At 53.1% G+C, this 19,770-nt stretch overlaps 1 protein-coding gene across 2 annotated transcripts; it reads left to right on the forward strand.

The window, feature by feature from the left end:
* The first annotated feature begins 8,812 nt into the window (after positions 1–8,812).
* Positions 8,813–11,830, forward strand: LOC100061598 (protein S100-A9). Of its 2 annotated transcripts, none has more exons than XM_001493485.6 (3): positions 8,813–8,968; positions 9,347–9,508; positions 11,436–11,830. In XM_001493485.6, exons 2-3 carry the CDS (start codon positions 9,362–9,364, stop codon positions 11,733–11,735), a joined length of 447 nt encoding a protein of 148 aa, XP_001493535.3. In that variant the 5' UTR covers positions 8,813–8,968; positions 9,347–9,361; the 3' UTR covers positions 11,736–11,830. The 2 variants fall into 2 exon arrangements, with proteins under 2 accessions (XP_001493535.3, XP_023496901.2); XM_023641133.2 differs by having other exon boundaries at positions 8,843–8,968; positions 9,351–9,508.
* Positions 11,831–19,770: the final 7,940 nt, after the last annotated feature.

Genomic DNA, 19,770 nt, shown 5'->3' on the forward strand with positions numbered 1-19,770 from the left:
CACAAGATAAGCCAGCAGTCAAGAGGCAAGGTGGTAGGAGAGAAAGAGTCTTTAATTAGAGCTTGTTAGTAAGAGGGAAGATGGAAGACTGGTGTCATAAGAACCATCTTAAAACCCCAAAATTTTGAAGCAGTTATATAGGACAAATGGGCTGAAGGGAAGGGGTCTCAGAATGTTGACCTTCTGGCTTTGTAGTCCTTGAGACTACAGAGCATCCCTTTTTTTGGTCACTGGTGACTGATACCAGGAGAGGGCTTTTCCCTGAAGGTCATTACATCCCTGGAAAAGCTGAAAGAACAAAGTTATTGCCCTCTTGGAATAGGGAGGTCTATGTGTAAGCCAAGGCTATGAAAAGAGCAGACCATGCATATTTCTCCCAAGCAGGTGTGGACTTCTCTAAGCTACATGCAAACGAAAGCATTGCTAACAAGGCAAAGGGGGTGTTTGTGGATCAGGGTCATTGATAGTCCTAACATGGTTCCCCTCTATAAGATGGCTTCCCTTATGCTAACCTATGTTAACCATTGGCTATATTTATCTTAGCTATTTAGGCGGCACAAACAGTTGGACCCTGTGAGGACGCGTGTTGCTTAAGGCGTAAATCAATTTCTCTCTTGCTGCGCACATCCCTTCCCAACTCTCCTGCTCTGTGAAGCTGGGGGTGCACTGTGCCCCTGCAGATGGAGGTTGGCTTGGGGCTTCTCTGCATGTATGAGGGACTGAGCCACTGCATCAACACAGCACGGACCCTCTGGGATGATTGCATTCTCCATCCTAGGCTCCTGACTTGAGCCAGGTTCCTCATGGTTGTGACAAAAGTCTTAAATGGCCTGGTGAGGATCTGGAACTGGGACATTGGTGTCTAGCAGCTGAACAAAAGAGCTCATGCCAGTGGAAAAGACTTCCCGGTACATCCCTCCAGCTGGGAGCCAGAACCATTCTACTTGGGTCCAGACACCAGCCTATCTTCTGACCTCCTGACTTGGGAATTCAGCCTAAATTCAGATGGGCTGAAGAAGGGAGGGAAAGGTACAAACACTTATTGGGCTCCTGCTGGGTGTCAGTGTGAAGGGAAAAAGCATCGCAAACCTGGAAAAACACAAAATAGTGATGGCTTAAATCTTTCATCTCATGCTAGGATCTCTCTGAACAGAAGCAAGTCCTTGCTCCTTGTTAATCTTCCATCACCTGACAGTTTTGGGATATGGAATATGGTCGACACAGTATATTTGATTAACAAGTGACGAGGGATAAAGAAGTAGGCAGTTTCTATCTGCTTGATAGGGTAATATGATTTCACAGTCTATAGAGATACTAAAGCCCTAAGTATTACGGTTTTTATCAATCTGTTGAAAGTCAAAAGACTCTTATATCTAACTTTTTACTTTGGCATTCCTTTCCTGATTATCTTTCTATATGCTCACATATTCTTGAAACCAGTTTTTAAAAATCTTCTTGTTGATTCTTTCATTAACAAATTAAAACAAGAATTTTGACATGGGCCCACTGTTTGTTGATCATTTTGCTTTTTGGTTGGCACGAGACTTCAGGATAGCTTGTCTCATTTATTTCTCATAACAACCCACTGAGACAGGTAATCACTATTTCCATTGCGTATGAGGAGGTTCAGAGAGGTTAAGAACCTTGACCAAGTTTACTCATGTGGCAAGTGGCAGTGCTGGGATTAGATGCCCCACTGTCTCCAGGAAAGAAACTCTGGTTCCAATGCAAAGTGCTCTCTTCCAGCCGGCTTCTGTCCTGTGCGCCGAGGTCCTGGCTTCCTCTGCAGCCCTTCTGGCCTCTTCGTCCTCACCGCCCGCAGGGTCTCTGCCATCCACGGGTGAGGAGGAAGGCACAGCAGGTGTCAGCAGGCACTTCCCTCTAGGGTCCTCTCCTCTGTCCGGGACTTCACCAGGCACGCCCCCATTACTGTGGGTTTTTTTCCTGGTGTGAGCAATCCTCCAGTCAATGATCATAGAACAGGAAGGTTGGCATTCTGAATTCCCCAAGGTCTTAGGTGTTGTCTCAGTAACAATTTCCCCTCCCTTCCTCAGTGGGGAGACTTCCTTCCAGTCTTAGGGACTGTAGAAATTCTTAAGCGAACAATTCTGTGATTTGCACAATCGCGGTCTGAGCTGGCTGCTAAGGTCAGGGCACAGGCCTTTAGCAACTCTTTGAAATGATCTGGACCCACTCCTCTTTCAGTGGACTGGAGCCTCCTCCTCTCTCTCCCGAGTCGGCCTATTCAGCAGCAGAAAGCATGGAGCTATCCTGCAGCCAAAGCACATGCAGAGGCTCTTCATGGACCCAGCCCAGCAAAGGCTCCACCCAGGGCAGCTTGCTCAGTACCCTGTTTTACTGTGGCCCATTTTCCCCCAGTGCTTTCTAGAGCAAAATATCTAATCAAAATGGGATGCTCTGGATTTTTCTTTCCTCCAGGATAAAGTGTATCTACTAAGACCTAATCCTAAGTATCATATTTAACAGAGAAACCTTGGACATTTCTTTTTAGCGACAAGAAGATGATAGGATGCCCCTGACACAGAGGGGGCAATTTCCCCCCTACTCCTCTTGAGTTCTTTTGGCTGGTCTAATAATTAAATCCACACAAGACAGACTAACAGGAGATAATAACACAAATTCAATTTGTGTGTGTAAAGTGTCCATAAATCTAAGGAGTGACCAAGGCAAGCAGCTTTTATACTTTTCAGACAAAGCTTTTATACTTGTTTCAGACAAACAATACCTTTGTGAAGAATGGAGAAGACAAAGAACTCAGGCTTGGGTGCTTAATTAGCGAGGAATCTAAGCAGAGCTTGTCATCACAGCCTCCTTGGCCCTGAATTCCCCATCTCTGGAGCTCAGAGTGTCTCTCTCCCTCCGGGTGCAGGGAGGGCGTGTTTTCACGTGGGAGACTTACGACTGCTTTCAGGGGGACGGAGGAGGTCAGAGCGCCCTTTCTGCACTGGCTGTTTCTCAAGTAACTTTAATTCCAAAGAATCAATATGCCACTGAGGCACATGTTGGGGCAGCCTGCCCTGAGCCCCAACTGTCCCATTGCTAATTCTATTTAACATTTATGTTGGAGGCCCCAGCCAGTGTTATAAGACAGGAAAAATAAATGAGCAGTAATGGGAGCTCTGGAGACATTGGACGCGTGAAGTAAGAGAATACCCAGCGTGGCACTCCTGTGTCTGCCTTTCATTGCCTCCTTCATTTCTCTTTCTGAATAACTGCTACTTTTGCAGATATTTTAGGAATGTGCCCTGGCCAAGTTGGACTTAGTTCTTCCCATGAATCTATCAATCTATCAATGAATCTTTACTGGAAAATGCATTTAATTGTTGGTAACTCAGTTATCTCCATAGACTCAATTGCCGTTTCCATAACCTGCCTCTGGAACACCAGGCTTGGAGCAGGATAGATGGTACTGTAACTTAGGACTCTGGAGACATCAGCTACTCTGAGTCCCCTCCTCTAGGACAAGGTTCAGAGATTTAGAAATTCACAGTTTGAGTTAGAGACCTCCAAAATCATTTCTGATGCACTTCCCTCTTCTGTTATCTGTTCTGGATGTCACAGAGAAGTCACCTTTCAACAAATGCAAAAGCCATTTTATTTGCCTTCTTTTTCCTCCAGAATATTCTGCCCACCACTTTGTGCTTTCCGAGGGCTTCAAGATATCCTGTAGGAATCCTTCAAGCTAATCCCATCCCAGCACTAATATTTGATAGTCAACATGACATGAAGCCCTATCAACCAACTTGTGAGACCGTGATAGCTCGTGTGAAAAGCAGCTGGCTTCAACTCTGGGGGAGCCAATTGTTCTGTGAGACTGATGGGAGTATTACACGGAACCTTCAAATGCAAGAGGTATGGTTTGATTAATCACCTATAGTCGTGTGTTTTTTATTTCCCCAGTTAGTTGCTCATGCTCCCACATCTCCTATTAGGAGGATGGCTGGTATCCCCTTCTGAGCCAAGGGCTCCCTCAGGCCGGCAGGAGGGATTCTGCTCTCATGACCCGGGGACAGACGGCAACTGCCTGTTGTGGTTGCTCCTTTTCCTATAGGATTGATGTTGCAGGCCATCTGCACAATTCTGTAGAGGATGCCTGTCCATCAAGCTGCTGGGGTGTCCTCTATAAAGCCCTTGCTCAGTGATGCTCTGTGCTGGGAAATGGTTCTGCTCTTTTCAGTTCCTATCCTGATGCTCAGGCATTCTTACCCAAAGCCCACAGGATGGCTGGGTTTTGAAGAGTTTCCATCAACAGTTCTTACTGTCCTTCTGTCTCCTTTGTCCCTGGTGTGGTCTCCCCTTCCCCTCACGGTAATCTGAGTTCAGGAAATGTTTCCTGCACATGGGTCTGTGTGGGCCAACACATATCTCTTACCTCATCTCTCTAGGAGATTTCTTTCCGCCAAATTGGCCAACGCCACCGCTGACTGCACTCTTGGGGTCAGAGGGCAAGCATCTCAATAGCACTGCCCAACTGAGCAAAACAGAACTGCTTCAGAATGCCTCATCTACTCTGAGAATCTTGCTGCAGTTCTCTCACCAACAAAGTCATTCCCAGCTGGTCCTGCCTCTGTTTACATCTGCCGGTGGAGGGCCTCTACTAAGCCCAAACGTCTACGGAGTCCTTTAAAAAAAAAAGGAAAAAAACCCCCAATAGCTTTATTGAGATCTAGTTCACAGAGCACACAATTCACCCATTTAAAGTATTAGCAGTCCTTTTAATAGGATAGTCAGCTCTTAACAAAGTCAGTTCCGCAAGAGCAAGGAAATGTCTGCCTTCCTGGAAAACAGCTCACTGAGGGGGTGGATCCTCGGGGGCACCCCGTATTCCCAGGCATACAGGGAACCTGGATGGGGAGTGGATTTCCTGCCATCTCCTTCAGGCCAGTAATTGCTTACATTGATACACCAACCCCAACAGCTGCCACTTCAGAGCCAGGGCCCGGCCTCTGGCGGGGCTCCCACTCAGTCGAGTGGTGTTTCCGACGGTCCCGGCTGCCCTGGGGGTGAACAGCTCCTGTTTTCAGCTTTAGGCCAGTGGTGTGGTGATTTGGTTTGGACACAGTGTAGGCTGATCCCCAGACCAAGTCGTCACCCACGCCTTCTCATCTGCAGGGTCATGGGCTTCTCCAGTTCTGGGGTCCCGGAGGCTGGGAAGGGGCGGCCCTTGTTCTCTATGGAGGAAACCCTCTCCCTCTCGTTCTCTGTGGCGGGATGCAGGCTAGGGGAGCAGAGACCTCCACTGACTTCCGTTTGGATGCCCATGGAGGAGGTGTCTCACCGCCTCTCCCCTCCCTGAGTTTTCACCACCTTCCCCTAGTGTCTCTGCAGCTGGAGCAGGCGGAGGCCCTTGTATTAACTAAGCTGAATCCTTGTGGGTCAGGGAGCTCCATGCTCTCAACTCCTGTGGGCATTAGCCTTAGTCTCTGGAATGCTGATGGCAGATTCACAGAATGGGGTCAAGTCACCAGAAAATGGTCGTCTTTCCCATCGGCAAAGTGAAAGAATGGCCATTTTTGTTTTTTCAGGGCTCTTAGAAACAGCCACTTCCTAGACCTGAGCTCTAGAAATTCCCACTGGACTGACATTCTGAGTGGAACTCAAAGTCCCGGTTGGTGCCTTGGGCTGTACAGGGCCCTTAGCTGCCTTCTCCAATAAGCTGCATCCCTCTCTCTCTTCCCTCTTGATATGGACCAGAGCTTTCTTGTCCCTTCTGGAATCAGCCTCGGTGACTCTAGCAGAGCTGGAAGCCCTCAGCACCGAGCCCTTTGTTCAGGGGTCTCTGCCATGACTCGGCCTGCCTGGTGCCCTGTTGGGCCCTAGTGCCTTCTCCAGGAGCTTTCTGGAGCACAGCATCTGTCATCATCGGTCATCTTCCCAGGGTTCTAGGGAATCCTACCGGCACCATAACTGTTCAGAGCTCCAAGCTCACATTGCACGGCCTCTGCTTCTCCACCACGGTTGGAGGCTTTCTCTCCCCTTAGCCCTTGCAGTCCTGCCGGGCATCTCAGGGCCTCCTTCAGCTGTGCTTTCTCTGATGCCTGCCACTCTTACAATTTTCAGCCAGGTTCCCAGTCCTGCCTGGAATGCCTGCTCCCCTGAGGCTGTCACTGTCAAATCCTGTCATCCACACCTCTCCTGGTACCTCACTGGCCACACTGTCTCCCCAGGGGGTTGGTTCTGAGCCACTGAGTGTCCTCATTCCCAGCACACTCCAGGCCCAGGCAGTGAGGCAGCCCCTTCTTGTCCAGGAAGAGCTTCAGCATCTGAAGAAACTCAGAGTCTGCGTGAGAGATGCTGACAAGTCATTTTGGAAGCATGCCTGACCCCTCTTCCTGTTTGCCTGGGTGCTCTCAAGAATTAGACATTTTAGCAAACAGAAAATGTTTTATTTTCCTTCTGTGCTTGCCAGAATATTTTGGCAATCACCTGGTATCTGTCCAGGGGACTAAAAGCATCCTGCAGATTCACAGGTGTCTGTTGTTCTATCTTGTCTTGTAATGCACTTACGTGCTCCGCAGAGTCTTCTCTATTCTCAAATGTATATGGAATGCCGTAGTAAAGGGAGGGAGAGAAAGCAAACAAAACTGAGCATCCCGCAGGCTTCCTCCGATGCTGTCTCATCCCCTTTGAGGGGACCCTCAGAGCAGGCGGTGCCACTCCTGTTCAGCGGGTAGAAAGGTACAGGTACAGCACCAGAGGCAGAAGGCCTAGGGGTCTGCTGGTCGACATGGTGCCTCTGGCTCCCAGTACAGGAGCGCGCCCCTAAACCCGCGTGAAGAGGGTGGGTCTAATGTTGAGTGTTCCTACCGCCCAACACAGACACACAAACCAGAGCTCTCCGGAGACTTTGGGGGTGAGGGGTGTGTTTATAACCTCGACTGTGGGGACGGGATCACAGGTGTTCGCGTATGTCCCAACTCATCAAATGGCACACAATAAATATGTGCAGTGTTTTGTATATCAATTATATTCCAATAAGCTGAAAACAAAATAGAGTTAATTTCACCTGAAAAATAAAAAAGGACACAGTGACCTTGGACAGTCACCACCACAGCCAGTTTCCTAGTAGGATCACAGCCTTGTGTCAACATCAGTTATTGAAATCTGGGGAAGCAAGGCAGTCCATGGTGCTGAGTAAGCGGGAGGGGCGTCCAAAATGTAGTTGCAACATAATTCATGTGCTCAGAATAAAACCACCATTACACGTGTCTTGTTTTCCCCATCAATTGCTCATGCCCCTACCTGTCCAGTCTCTCCTCTTGCAGCCTCCCCAACCTGAATTATTCAAACACCCCAGGAGCTTTGTTCCTCCATTGCTGGGACCTGTTCTGCTTCCACATACCAAGGGGCAGGGAACTGGGGTCTGACTCAGTTGTCCCCTAGAGCAGTTCCTTCTCATGGCATAAGGCATGGCTGCTGAAGCCTGGTTGTGTGCTTTCAGGGAGGACCCTAGCCCACTGCTGCAGGGGTGCACTGCAGGGTTGCCCGGGGCCATGTCCAGGCCTCGGTGGTGCCCCCGTGTGGCCCTGAGGCTCTGCTCCTCTCAGTTTGCATTGCTGTGGTAACTGGGCTAACACAAGGCATGCTGAGGGGAGTCTGTGGTGTTGAATGGAGGTCACCAGGCAAGACTCAGGAAGATTTTATGTCAGAGGCTTTGATAACCTCTTCGCACCTGGAGCTTTGATAGTGGTCATCTGCGTCCAACACGATAACTCCTTCTACTGCCGGGTTTGGGGGTTGGGAGGGGAAAGCAGGGGAAGGCGCAGAGCGAATGGTGTCTCCCTTTCTGAAAACCCTGGGATCCTTTTTGGGAATCGATCGAGTGATAGCTTCGCGGCCCAGAACAACTTAGAGATGCCTCCCTCCCCTTAGCCTCCCTCCTCCCAAAGGCATAAAGAGCTTCTTTAAGTGGACACTCCACTCGCCCTCACCGGGATAAGCTGGGAACTTGTTAGTTCAAACCATAGGAAGCAAAGTCTCTGCTTCCTGACCCTCCTACCTCTGTTCCCGCCTCACCAGGGAGCCTGTTCAGACTCTGTTTCCCCCCATCTGTGAGCTCAGCGAGGGGGGCCTGTGTCTGTCCTGCTCATGGCTGCTTCCCCCACTGCCTGGCCAGCAGAGATGAGGGTCCCGGAAGTGTCTGTCAGAGGAAAGAGCCCCGACTCCCCTCTGTCCTCACCCGGGCTCAGAGGTTAGAGGCGATCGGAGACTCTCTCCGCATCTCCAGGGACGGAATCCCTGTAGACTCAGCATCTCCCATCTTTTGAAGCAAGGTCACCCTCCTCCTTGCTAACTTGGGCGCAAGTCTGGCTAGGTCACCAACCTTGCTCAGGTCCCTCTCTGGGCGTCAGTTTCTGCACCTGCGATACAAGGTGCTGGACCAACTCCGAGGGCCCTTCTAACTCTGACCTACCCCTGTGAGTCTAGGAACCCACACCAACCCCTTGTTCTCTAAAGAGCACTTATCACAGAGTCAGGCAGGCTCAGAGGCTCAGCCATCCTCATTGGGCTGCCCACATGGGGGAGGCAGAGTGGGTTGGGCACCCCAGGTGTGCACAGCCCGCCACCAGCCCCGGGCTAGCACAGGTGGGAAGGCACAGCCTCAAAGGGGGCAGGCAGAGCGGGTGCCAGAGGAGAGGCGGCTGGCTGGCTTGCCCAGGGAGGGCAGGGTTCAGGTGGAGGGGAGGTGAACTAACCAACCAGCTTCCTCCCAAACCAGCTCCAGGCGAGGGCCAAGAATTTCACAGAAAGGCAAAAGGAGCTATGTGAACATTACCTGCCCCACCCCGGCCCCTTTCTGGCAGTGACAGCCCAGCTCAAGGTTACCACCCTGCTCACCTGTGAAGCAATCTTCCCGCGAGAGGACTGTGTGTCCCGGCCCGGAGTGGCCTATAAATGCAGGGCCCGCACCACACAGTCCAACCCTCTGTGTGGCTCCTCGGCTTGGGTAAGTGAGCTGCCAGCGACCTTGGGCAGGAGCCGGCCTGCCTACTTTCCTTACTCCTCCCCCATCTTCCTTTCAAACCGTCCACCAGGAAGCCCTCCTTGATTGACCTGCACACTCTAAAGCCTCCTTCATGTTTTCTTAGGTCCTGTTCTGCTGGATCGTTCTGTCCTCAAATGCTCTGCTTCTTGGCATTCTCCAGATATTCTAAACACCATTTCTCCATGTGTGGACAGGGTCGTCTCCCAACTCAGTTGCGGTCCACGTTTTCTTTGTTTCTGTGTTTCCCTCTTCATTCCTGTGAGCAGCCAGTTGGAGGTGTCCAGGAAGCTTGACAGTCTTTTCTTCTAAGAAGCTGAACCCTTGCTTGTCCATCCTCAGACAGAGTGCAGAAAAATGGCGGAACTGTCCCAGATGGAGCGCGACCTAGAGACCATCATCAATGTCTTCCACCAGTACTCTGTGCGGCTGGGGCACCCGGACACCCTGAACCAGAAGGAATTCAAACAGCTGGTTCAAAAAGAGCTAGCGAACTTCCTCAAGGTAGGGCTGGACTCCTGGCAGGTCTGACCCGGCCTGGTGAGAGTCTGGGCTGAGCATGGAGGATGGGGTGCATCTGCAACTATCAAAGAGAAAATTCCAGCTCCTTCCACCCCTCCTCCAGAGGCAGCGGGGGCCCTGTCACTGGAAGTGCTGGAAGTTAGACGGCCCGAGAGGGTCAGGAAAGACTGACTGACTGAACGTGTGCTGTGTGTCAGGTGCTGTCCCGGGCAGGGTCATGTAGTGGTGAACAGAGACCCACTGTCCTGATGGGAGAGACACACAGCAGAGATTGTGACCAACGCAGAGCACAGATAAACCCGGTGCCCACATGTGCCTGAAAGAAAATAAGTGAGGGTGCTGTGGGTGATTGGGGCTGGATGGGGAAAGGTGACTCCTTTGGTGGACAGGAAGGGCCCCGCTGAGGAGGCGACATTTGAGCTGAGACGGGAATGCTGAGGAGGGAAGCAGCTGAGGACGACCCTTGGCAGAAGCCGAGGAGATGCGAAGCCTCAGCTGGGACCTGAGGAGAAGACCTGAGCGGGCTTTCTCATCCCAAGGGTCTCATGGGAATCACACGCTGGGGGAAGGACCCAGCCCAGCACTGCATGTACAAAGAACTCAGTACCGGTTTATTTCCCTGGTCTGAAAACGATTAGGCAGTTGTACGACAAAGGAGGATTAGTTCCACTGGATCTTATAGTTTTCTTTACAAATGTGGGGACTTTGGGGAAACTGAGGCCTGGACTAAGAAGGATGGGACATTGGGTCCCAGGCTCAGTTCGGATCCTGGAGAAGGCCAGCTTTCCCTGGAGCCCCTCCCCACCTTGGAAAGGTGGAGAATGCAGCAGTAGGAGGTCTTGGGGATGCTGACAGCTCCTATGAGGGGGAGCTCAGAGAGCAGGACACTGGCTCAGGGCAGACAAGAGAGGGTACAGCCAAGAGGTTGTGTGGGCATGGCTTTCTGCCCTGTGACCCCTTCACCCGCCCCATCCCCCGACATCCTCTGCCAGAAGCAGAGTGACAGGCCCGGAGGGGAAGCTGGGGCCTGGCCCATGGGCGGCTCAGGAGTGATGCTCTTCCTTGCAGCCATGGCTAAAGTGCAGGAAAGCAGAGCGTGTTGAAGCGCGGGAGGAGGGGAAGGGCTGCGCATTGAGCTGGCACCCCAAGTTCTGGGGAGGGGCCCTAGCTGAGGGGTACCTGCCAGTAGGTGGCAGACTTGGAACCAACTGGAGCTCCCTTCTGCCACACCTCAACCCTCCTCGCGCCACCTTGTGTACTTTATCAACCTTTGGGGTCAACGCAGCACCCACACTGCTCTCTGTCCCCACGCAAGTTCGGAACCATCTTGTTTTCCTCAGGTGCTCCCCACTGTGCAGGTTGAAATGAGTGTCACTAATTAGTGACCCCCAGGGGGCAGGGAGGGGCAGGGACCAGGAGGGAGCCAAGTGGACAGGAGTGCAGGAAATGGGACCAGACCAGGCTCGAAGTGGGATCAGAGTGTGCATTTCCACCTTCTGCCCCCAAGCCTCGTCAATCTGCAAAAGCTGATGACCCTTCCAAGACAGTTTCCTCATGTCTTCCTCAAGGAAGATGCCAAGTCTCTGTTAACGTCGTTATGAGGACCAAATGAGGGGACGTTTCTATCCTTACTGATTTGTGACCTCGGGCAAGGCGCTTGACCTCAGTTCCTCTTCTGTAAACAGAGAATCACAGCTCCTGAGTTGTCTGCGGAACGAGCGGGAAAGTGTCCAGCACACGCTCAGTGTCTGCTACACTGTGGGTGCTCAGCCGTGGTTAGTTTTAACTTTGGAATTGAGGCCCAGGAGCCAGGTGTCCCTGTGCCTTTGCCATTGGGTTATCGTTTGTGTTCCCTGTCCCCAGCCCTGGCCACATCCTGCCCTGACCATCCTGTGTCCTCCTCTCACAGAATGAGCAGAAGGATGAAGGAGCCATAAATCATATCCTGGAGGACCTGGACACCAATGAGGACAAGCAGCTCAGCTTCGAGGAGTTCATCATGCTGGTGGTCAGGCTGACGCTCGCCTCCCACCAGAAGATGCACGAGAATGCCCCGGACCTACCAGGCCATCGCCATGGAGCAGGCCTCGGGGAAGGTGGCTCCCAACATGAAGGCAGCCACGAGGACCACGGCCACAGCCACGAGGGCCACAGCCACAGCCATGGAGGCCGTGGCCACAGCCACAGAGGCCCCGGCCACAGCCACTAATCTGGAGGCCAGGCCACCCTGCCGCTGCCCAGCTAGGGCCACAGTGGTGTGTGCCACACACCTTAGCTGCAGGATGAAATAAAGTCTTTCTCCAAGCCAGTGTTCTGTGTTCTTCTCCCACCATCCCCTTCCCAACCCGGCCCTGCAGAGGTCTGGGCGTTAGACAGCCCAGCCCTGTTACTGGGGCTCAAGCCCTTCCTTCGGTAATAACAAATGAGGAGCAGTGACAATGTGGGGCTGTCCTGAGCCCCTGGGGATCACCTCCCCGACTGTTTCCTCAGTTCTGACTTCAGGCCCCCCTGCTCAGGTCCCAGTTACTCCACCCCACCTCAGGACACTCTGGCCAGCATGTCAATTTGGCCCTTGTCACCCTTGAAATCAAAATGAGAGTATCCCTTGCCTTTGACATGCCAGTGCCCCCCAGCCCAGCCCTGATCCTGGTTTCACCCATGAGGTTCATACAACCCTCTCCTCCTGATAGATCCTATTCATCTGGAAGTCTTCCAGAAGTGCCCCTAGTCGGGCCTGTGTCTGAGCAGCAATGCTGGATTTGAGGCAGTGGGAACAAGGACACACTGGAGGTATACACCCCAAGGTGAGTTCTGAATCCAGGGGAGCAGTTGGGTGCATCTTAACAGACCCGGCACGCTCCCCATGGATGCTGGGGTATGTGCGCATGTGGATGAAAGTCAGGGAGTCGGGCCCCAGGCCACAGCCCAGCAGGATGGGTGAGTGAGAAGAGCACCTGCCTGCCCCTTAGAGGAAGGAGCTGTAATCCTGCTCTCAGCTAAAAGGCTCCGCCACCACAGTGAGGAGGCTGGACTCCGGGTCCAGAGAGCCTTCCCGGACTGAAGGTTCTGATTCTGAGCCTTGAGAGCAAGCTGACTTCTCTGAGACGCCAAAGGTCCTCCAGTCCCCGGTCAGTGCTGAGAGCCGAGGCCAGCAGGGACTTTGCTCCTCGCTGCAAAACCTGTAGCCAGGCCTGGCGCCCAGCTTCCTTCACAGAGGCTGCTGCTGCTTCCACCTCAAGCCGCCTCCAGACCCAGCTGCTCAGTTCAGAGACACTCAGGTGACTGTCTGCCCTCCATCCCTGCCCTCAGGCCTGAGAGCATCACCATAAAGTCCTGTTCGCAGGATCTCACCAGGCTGGGGTGGGCCTTCCAAAACCAGAGCCTCATCAGGGCTGTCTGCCCTGCCCTGTCCTTCCAGCGGAGGGACAGCTCAGACAGATGAGGGTTTGGGAGGGCTGGAAAAGACTGCCAGTCATCGAGCCCCTATGTTCCAAATGAGGCAAGCAGGCATGGAGTGGAGAAGGGGCCAGTCCAGAGCCAACAGTGGTAGAGCTGGTCAAGATGGCACAGAGAGAAAAGGGGGTGAATCCACCTTCTCCTGGGGCTGGATCTCCAGCTCCTTCTCCGGTGCTGAGCGTGAAGGAAGGAGCAGCTGGCACGTTTCAGCTCTCCCACGCCGCCTGGCTGCATTCGGGGCCCCAGGCTGCCTGCTGTGGACCGAGGGGGTCCCTGTTCTGAGGGCCCAGGGCCTCCGCTGGGGGTGCAGAGATTTGAGGGCCCTGACTCGAGGGCATGAGGGTGTTTCCAGGGACCACTAAGCGGGGAGCTTGGGGAGCAAACTTTGAGCCCCCGGGGCCCTTCCCTGTCTGACTTGGGGACGTAGCAGTTGGGGAGACTCACTCTGACAGCCCTGTGCCCAAGCCTCATGTCCCGGGGTGGTCACCCCTTCTGAATGCAGCTTGGTACAGGGGAAAGAGAACGAACCAGGGAGCGGGGAGCCTGGGTCCTACCCATGGCCTCACCAGGACTAGATGCTTCCAGCAGGGTGGGGGAGGGAAGGCCCCCCCCCCCCCCGAGCGCATCTGACAGCCTACTTATCACAATGTGCCCTAAATGTTCATGACTCTGCCTCCCCACTAGACCAGGAACTCCATGAGGGCAAAGTGGCATCTGTCTTTGCTTTGTTCCCAGCACCTAGGGGAGGGGCTGGTAATGGCAGGTTCTCAGCAGCATTGCCGGTGCAGGTGATCTGAAGCTCCCTCATCGCTGTGCTCTCTTGTCAGGAGCAGGTGTGGAGAAGGAGGGAGGCAGAGGGTGGGCTCAAACCAGCAGATGGAAGGCTTCTGGGCACCATCACGGAACCTCAAACTGGAGGAGGGGCTGCGAGGTGCTGGGAATCCAGAGCCCCCAGGCTTTACTCAGTCACATGGCCTTCATGGTTGCACAGAGGAGCTTCCCTTGGAAGAAAAGGTTTGTCTTGAAAAAGATTTGAATATCCTTGATTTAACCTAGCCTGCCCCACCCCTATGACTGAGTGATTCTCCCCAGCACCCCTGAGAAGTGTCTGGCCCGGCCCTGCCTGAACTCCTGCAGGAAAGGGAGCTTCCTCCTTGGCCCTGATGCTTAGGAAGTGTTTTGTTACATGGGCCACAGTCTGTCTCCTTGTGTCTGCCGAGCATTAACCCTGGTTTCCTCCCACATCCTTGGACACAGAATGCATCTCCCCTTCCCTTCACGTGGCCCCCCACCCATTCTTAGAACATTTCCCAATCACATCCAGGCTGTCTCCAGCCTCTGCACCTTTGCACCAGGAATGCTGTCCCCACCCTGGGGTCTCCAGTAAGTTCCCTAGGACCCACCAAGGCCCAGAGCCATTGTCACTGCCTCCATGATGTCTGCCCCGACCACCTCAAGTATACACGTCATCCTCCTCCTCCAGGCCCTTAGAACTCTCTGACACTCCTACCATTGCACTTCCAGTGCGGAATTATAAGCCCTTATCTGCAAGTCTGACGATGGCCCTGAAGGCAGGGACTGTGGCTGACCTGCCCCATATCCCCAGGTGCCAGCATGGAACATGCTCTCAGTGAGCTTTCTGGATGAGCGAGTGAAGTCGGGTGGTCCTAGGAGCCTACGGAGCTGGAGGCTGTGTGGTGAGAGTGTGAGGTGGGGCAGTTTGGGCATTAGGAGGATGCCCTCAGCCTGGCCACCTCGAGGCTGGGAGAAGGTGGAGCAGCTGAGCAGCAGGACGACAGGCACAGAGCTTCTGAGATGCCAAGCTCTCCATCTGCCTCCTCTCTCTGCTGGCTCAGTCTCAGAGTAGGAGGTGGTTCTAGAGCCCAGGGGAAGGTCTGGCCAGAAGCCACTCTCACAGGCCCTCTGGGATCCCTTTAAACATAGTTCGAGAGAGCTGGTCAAGTTGACTTAACCACTGCCATCCCATTAGCCCCTTTGATTCCAAAACTCCGGTTCTGTTGAGTAGAGGGGAGCCGGCTCCACCCTGGGATGAGGAAGGAGAGTGTCGGTGTCCAGTTCGGATTCTCACTCCAGGTGAGAATGGCTGAGCACCCCTACGGTTCTTGAGTCCTTTTGGGAAGAAGACCTTTGGGGGATTCCCCGGCATCCTGGTGACTAAGGGACAGAGAGCCTGTGGTGCATGCTGGCCTCCCAGTTCCTCTAAGGGGCGTTGCCCTGCTTGGCAGTGGAGCTGAACCTCTGGATGCCTTTGTGGGAGGGGTGAGGAGGAACAGCGGCAGCCAGAGCTGCCAGGCTCTGCCCAGACACCTCATGAAGCTCTGACTGTGCTCTGGGGCCTGGGTGTTGCGAGATGCTTCCAGAACTGGGGGAGAGAGGAATTCTCTAGTCATTCACTTGTTTGTCCACTCATCCACTCACTCAACAGACATTACTTGTGGACTTACTGTATGTGGGGCGTCACAGAGTGCTGTGAGGGGTGCCCAGGAGAAGTCGGGCCCCACCCTGTCATTAAGGAGTCCCAGGCCTGCAGGGTAGATAGCACAGCTCCCCAGATGACTCCAACGTGGAAAGTGAAAGGCCAGAGAGGGGTCACGTTTGGTGGGACTGTGACGGGGGAAGGCCGTCCTGGAGCTGGGCTGCCTCCCCAAGGGGCGAATATTTGAGCCACATCAAGGCTGGTGGTGCTGGTGCCACAGCATCAACCTGCTGGTGCCTCAGAAAGAGGAGGGCGCGTGTGTAAAGGCCTGGAGGGGGGCAGATGTGGGGCTGGAGCAGGATGAGCAGCCCAGGGGCTGTTTGAGGGGGAGGCGGGAGATACAGAGGGGAGCAGGGCAGACCCCTGGCCAAGAGCCTACGCTTTCCGCAGGAGAACGGGGGCAGAAGCACTGGAGCTCTTAGGGGGCACAATGACAGAGTCACACTTGTATTTTAGGAAAGTCTCTGCATCAGTGGTTTGTGGAACGGCTTTAGGGTGGGACTGAGATCACGGGCACTAGGCCCTGCAGCGGGCTGCCACCACAGGCCCAGTGAGACCGGGGTGGCGCTTCTCAGAGAAGCCGAATGCAGCCAGATCCCAAGGTGCCCCAGGCCCATCTCAACTGGCAGGCGTGTCCTGCAACCCCACAGGAGAGAGAGAGTTTGTGCTGTTTCCCTGAGAAAGGCCTCAGGGTTCACCAGTCCAGTGAAGCAATCTTGACACAAGCCCTGCTCTGAAGTAGACTCCAGAATCCTCCCTCGACGCCCTGCCTCCCCTCCCTGCAGTTGTTGAAAATATATTTCAGAAAGCTCTGTGTTGTGGATTATGACTTTCCAGTTACCAAAGTGACTGAAACTGACTGACAACAGGACTGAAACAACTGGTTGCTTAACCTGAAACAACAGGCCTGGACCAACCCCTCTCCCCCAAGTCTCGGGTCAGCCCCTGGGCCATGTGGACCCAACCCCCATCTTCAGAGATCCCACAACAGGAGAGACGGGGAAAGTGAGCACCCAGGAGGGCCGGGGGCCTCTCTCTGTGAGCACCCCCAGGATGTCCCTTTCTACTGCGAGGTCTCCCATTTTTGCCCATGTGCCCAGAACTGACTGTACAGTGAGGAGGGGTTGTTGCCAAGCTGAGGTGAGACGAGGAGGACAGTGGCCCAGCAGCAGGCTCAGTCGGGTAGCAGGACTCTGGCACGTGGCGTGGGGCAGCCCAGCCCAGTTGCAGTGTATTCCCTCCCTCTCCACTCCCTGCTCTCTCCCTTTCCTTGAGGATCTGTCCCCGTCTCTCCTGCCCTTCCTGCATTCTCTCTCTGAGCCTTTCCCTCACTTGCTGCCTTCCGCCCTCCTGGTCTCGGTGGTGAGGGGCCGTCCCAAGTAGCTGGGCTCCTTCCAGGGAGGTAAATGCCTTTGAGAAGAAACTCCGGTCACATCTGACCAGGGATGACTCTTCCAAATCAGAATTGGCTCAGCTTCCGAGGCACCTGTTCACAACGGAAGGAGAACATTCCAAGGGGAAAATAGTAGAAGGACCGAGGGTGTTGAGTCTGGAAAAGTGAGGACGGAGGTCATGACAACTGCCTTCAAATATTGCCGAGGTCTGAGGAGAGGGGTCTGCTCCACAGCAGGGCCTCCCAAACCCTCTGTGAGGGCTCATCTCTGCCCGCCTCGTCCTCCCCCCACCCCACAAGCATCTCACTTGCATTTTATATCAGCTATTCACTTCCTCAGTGAGAAAACAGTAACTCGGTTCAATTAAACCAACATTGGGCAGGTGCTCATTCAGTCGGCAAATATTCCTGGAGGACCAAGTGCACGCAGGGCACTGTCCCAGGTGCTGGACCAGCGAGACACAGCAACTCCCTGCTCTCTGGGAGCTTACCTCTAGGGCAATGTCGGGCAGTAATGAAGCCATGAAATCAAGACAGATAATTTCAGATGGTGACGACTTCCATTAAGAAAATGAAAGAGAAGACATGATAAAGGGACTGTTGGGTGAGGTGGGGCCTCCCCGGGAGATATCAGTGGAAATGAGGCTTGAAAGACAAGTTCTTTGGGAAACCTCTGGGGGGTTTTAGCCAGGTAAGTGAGAATGGTATGACTTCTGTTTGGCGAGGATCATTCTGCTGCTGTGTGGAGGATTTGGGGGATCTGGAGCAGAGGCTTGGGGACCAAATAAGATGCTGTTGAAGGATTTATGGAGCCTGATCTTTGTGTCAAACATGAGGTCCCCTTCCTTCAAGGAGCCCCCAGTCTAATGGGGGAAACAGACCCCAAACAGATGTTTTCTATTCTATGTTGTGGGCAAAGGTGGGTGACATGCATGGGAAGCCTGGGTGCGTGGGGCAGGATGGGTGCTTTTTTCCTTCTTCGTGGCTAGGGTGGAGGCAGGGTGGAGGGAAAGAGGGTTGAGGAAAATCCTCAGATTATCACCGCGCTGAGTTTTGAAGGGGTCGGGGTTGAGCTTCTGTACGCCCCGCGCTGTTGTAGGTAATGAGAGAAATCAGAGAAGGAGAGGAAGCCAGGGCCTCGTCCTGCAGATCGTCACAGTCCAGTTGCTTTCCTTCAACTTTGAAGGCTTCTTATCTTGGCCAAGTTACAATGGCCAGTCCTAGCCATTCTTGCCCCAGGGACTTCTGGTAGCCATCCAGTTGAATTCACATACTTCTCCAGACTTCCAAAGCCCCAATACGCAAGTTGTCTTGATTTGCCAGAAGCCTGCCTAAAATGTCTTCCTGAAGGGCAAGTGGTTGCACACACAGCACCCAAGAGTGGCATAGGTTTCCCTTATCACAGAATAATGCCCTTGCCCGGAGGGCTCTGTCAGACCAATGTCTTCGCAGGAGCCTGAGAGTGTGACAGGCAGGTAAGCCCCAGAGTCCTTACATTGAAATCTCTGGATGGGAGGTGGCAATATGGTGGGTGGGTGAGATCCCTGGAGGATGTGACCTGTGGGTTGGGCCTTGGTGGACAAGCAGGAGTCCTAGAGCTAAAGGTGGGCCCAGCAGCCTGGTGCCTATAGCAGAATAGACACTTCTGAAATGTTTGTGAATGAGGGAAGAGAGGGCACTTCAGACAAAGAGAGCAATGGGACAGTAGGTGCGGCACCCGAGAAGTCTGGAATTTCATGGGGAAAATGGAGCACATTCTGGAGACCAGGGCAAGAGGCTGATGGAGATGCTGGAGAGGACAGGTCCAGGTTCTGAGGTCCCGTGTTTCTTACAGTCCTCATGTCCATCTCCTTGTTTCGTGGTTCTGCCGTGGTCAAGGGCCAAGGGTTTGTATTTTCATGGAGGGATGAAAGCTGACGTAGCCCAAACATGCCCTTTACCGATGGAGAGAGAGAGGGCAGAGCAGGGAGGGCACTCGCTCCAACTCTGAGCCGTGAGGCAGGTGAGCTGGGAGTCTAGCCAAGCGCACTGGATTCCAGGTTGAGGCCTCTCTCATGATCCTCAGGTGCTTCTACCAATGTATTTTGACCACGTTTGGGGGTCCTTACAATCTTTCTAAATATCATTTAAATTCAATTTGTGGTTATGTTGGCTTTTTTGAACAAAATCATGCCTGGTGAATGTTTTCCCAAATACTCTGGGTCTTGTTCTTCTTGGTTGGTTGTTGGTTTTCACCATCTGGAATACTATACACCTATCAGCAGGGTCACAGATATCTGTGAGGCATGAAGCAAGGACCAAGTTTGCAGAAAACAGCTGGGTCCAGTTTAAAGGCGTTTACAGGACGACAGAGGCTCATGGCCCTGAGTTACTTGTGTAACAGTGGTCAGCTTTAACTATCCAACTTAGCCCTAAAAGTAAGCTGTCTTTGCTTTTCCCTAAAACTCCCTTCCCCTGTTGTGGCTGAAGCAGAGAGAGAGCTGACCCACTCTCACTATTGCCTCCTACATAAAGTAGTGTGTATCTCTTAATGCCAACATCTGTTGAGTGCTTGCTCAACATCAGATGCTGTGCTAACTGCTTTCCAAGTGCTGTCAGATGACTTCATCCTCACATTAACTCTGGGAGAGAGGTGCTACTCTTGTCCCCATTTTATTGATGGGAAAACTGAGGCTTGGAGATTTAACTAGCTTTTTCAAGGTCTCACAATTACGAGGTGGTAAAACTAGGATCTGAACCCAGAAATATAACTTCCTCCTCATACTCTTGGCCAGGACCCTTTAGTAGCCCAAGAGTACCCTGCTGACTACCTTTCTAGATCTTACTCTATGTTTTCCTCTATCCCATGGAAGTTTCTCAGAATGTTAACACTGATGACACCTGGGTGTTTTCCTAGTC

The sequence above is a fragment of the Equus caballus genome, chromosome 5 (assembly GCF_041296265.1).
Source record: "Equus caballus isolate H_3958 breed thoroughbred chromosome 5, TB-T2T, whole genome shotgun sequence".
NCBI lineage: Eukaryota > Metazoa > Chordata > Mammalia > Perissodactyla > Equidae > Equus > Equus caballus.

Bases quoted from the DNA above. Each gene is read 5' to 3' on its own strand.
- LOC100061598 (XM_023641133.2), top strand. From the start codon at position 8,917: ATGCAGGGCCCGCACCACACAGTCCAACCCTCTGTGTGGCTCCTCGGC. The intron at 8,969-9,350 runs GTAAGTGAGCTG...ATCCTCAGACAG, and splicing joins TGTGTGGCTCCTCGGCTTGG to AGTGCAGAAAAATGGCGGAA. The intron at 9,509-11,435 runs GTAGGGCTGGAC...CTCCTCTCACAG, and splicing joins AGCTAGCGAACTTCCTCAAG to AATGAGCAGAAGGATGAAGG.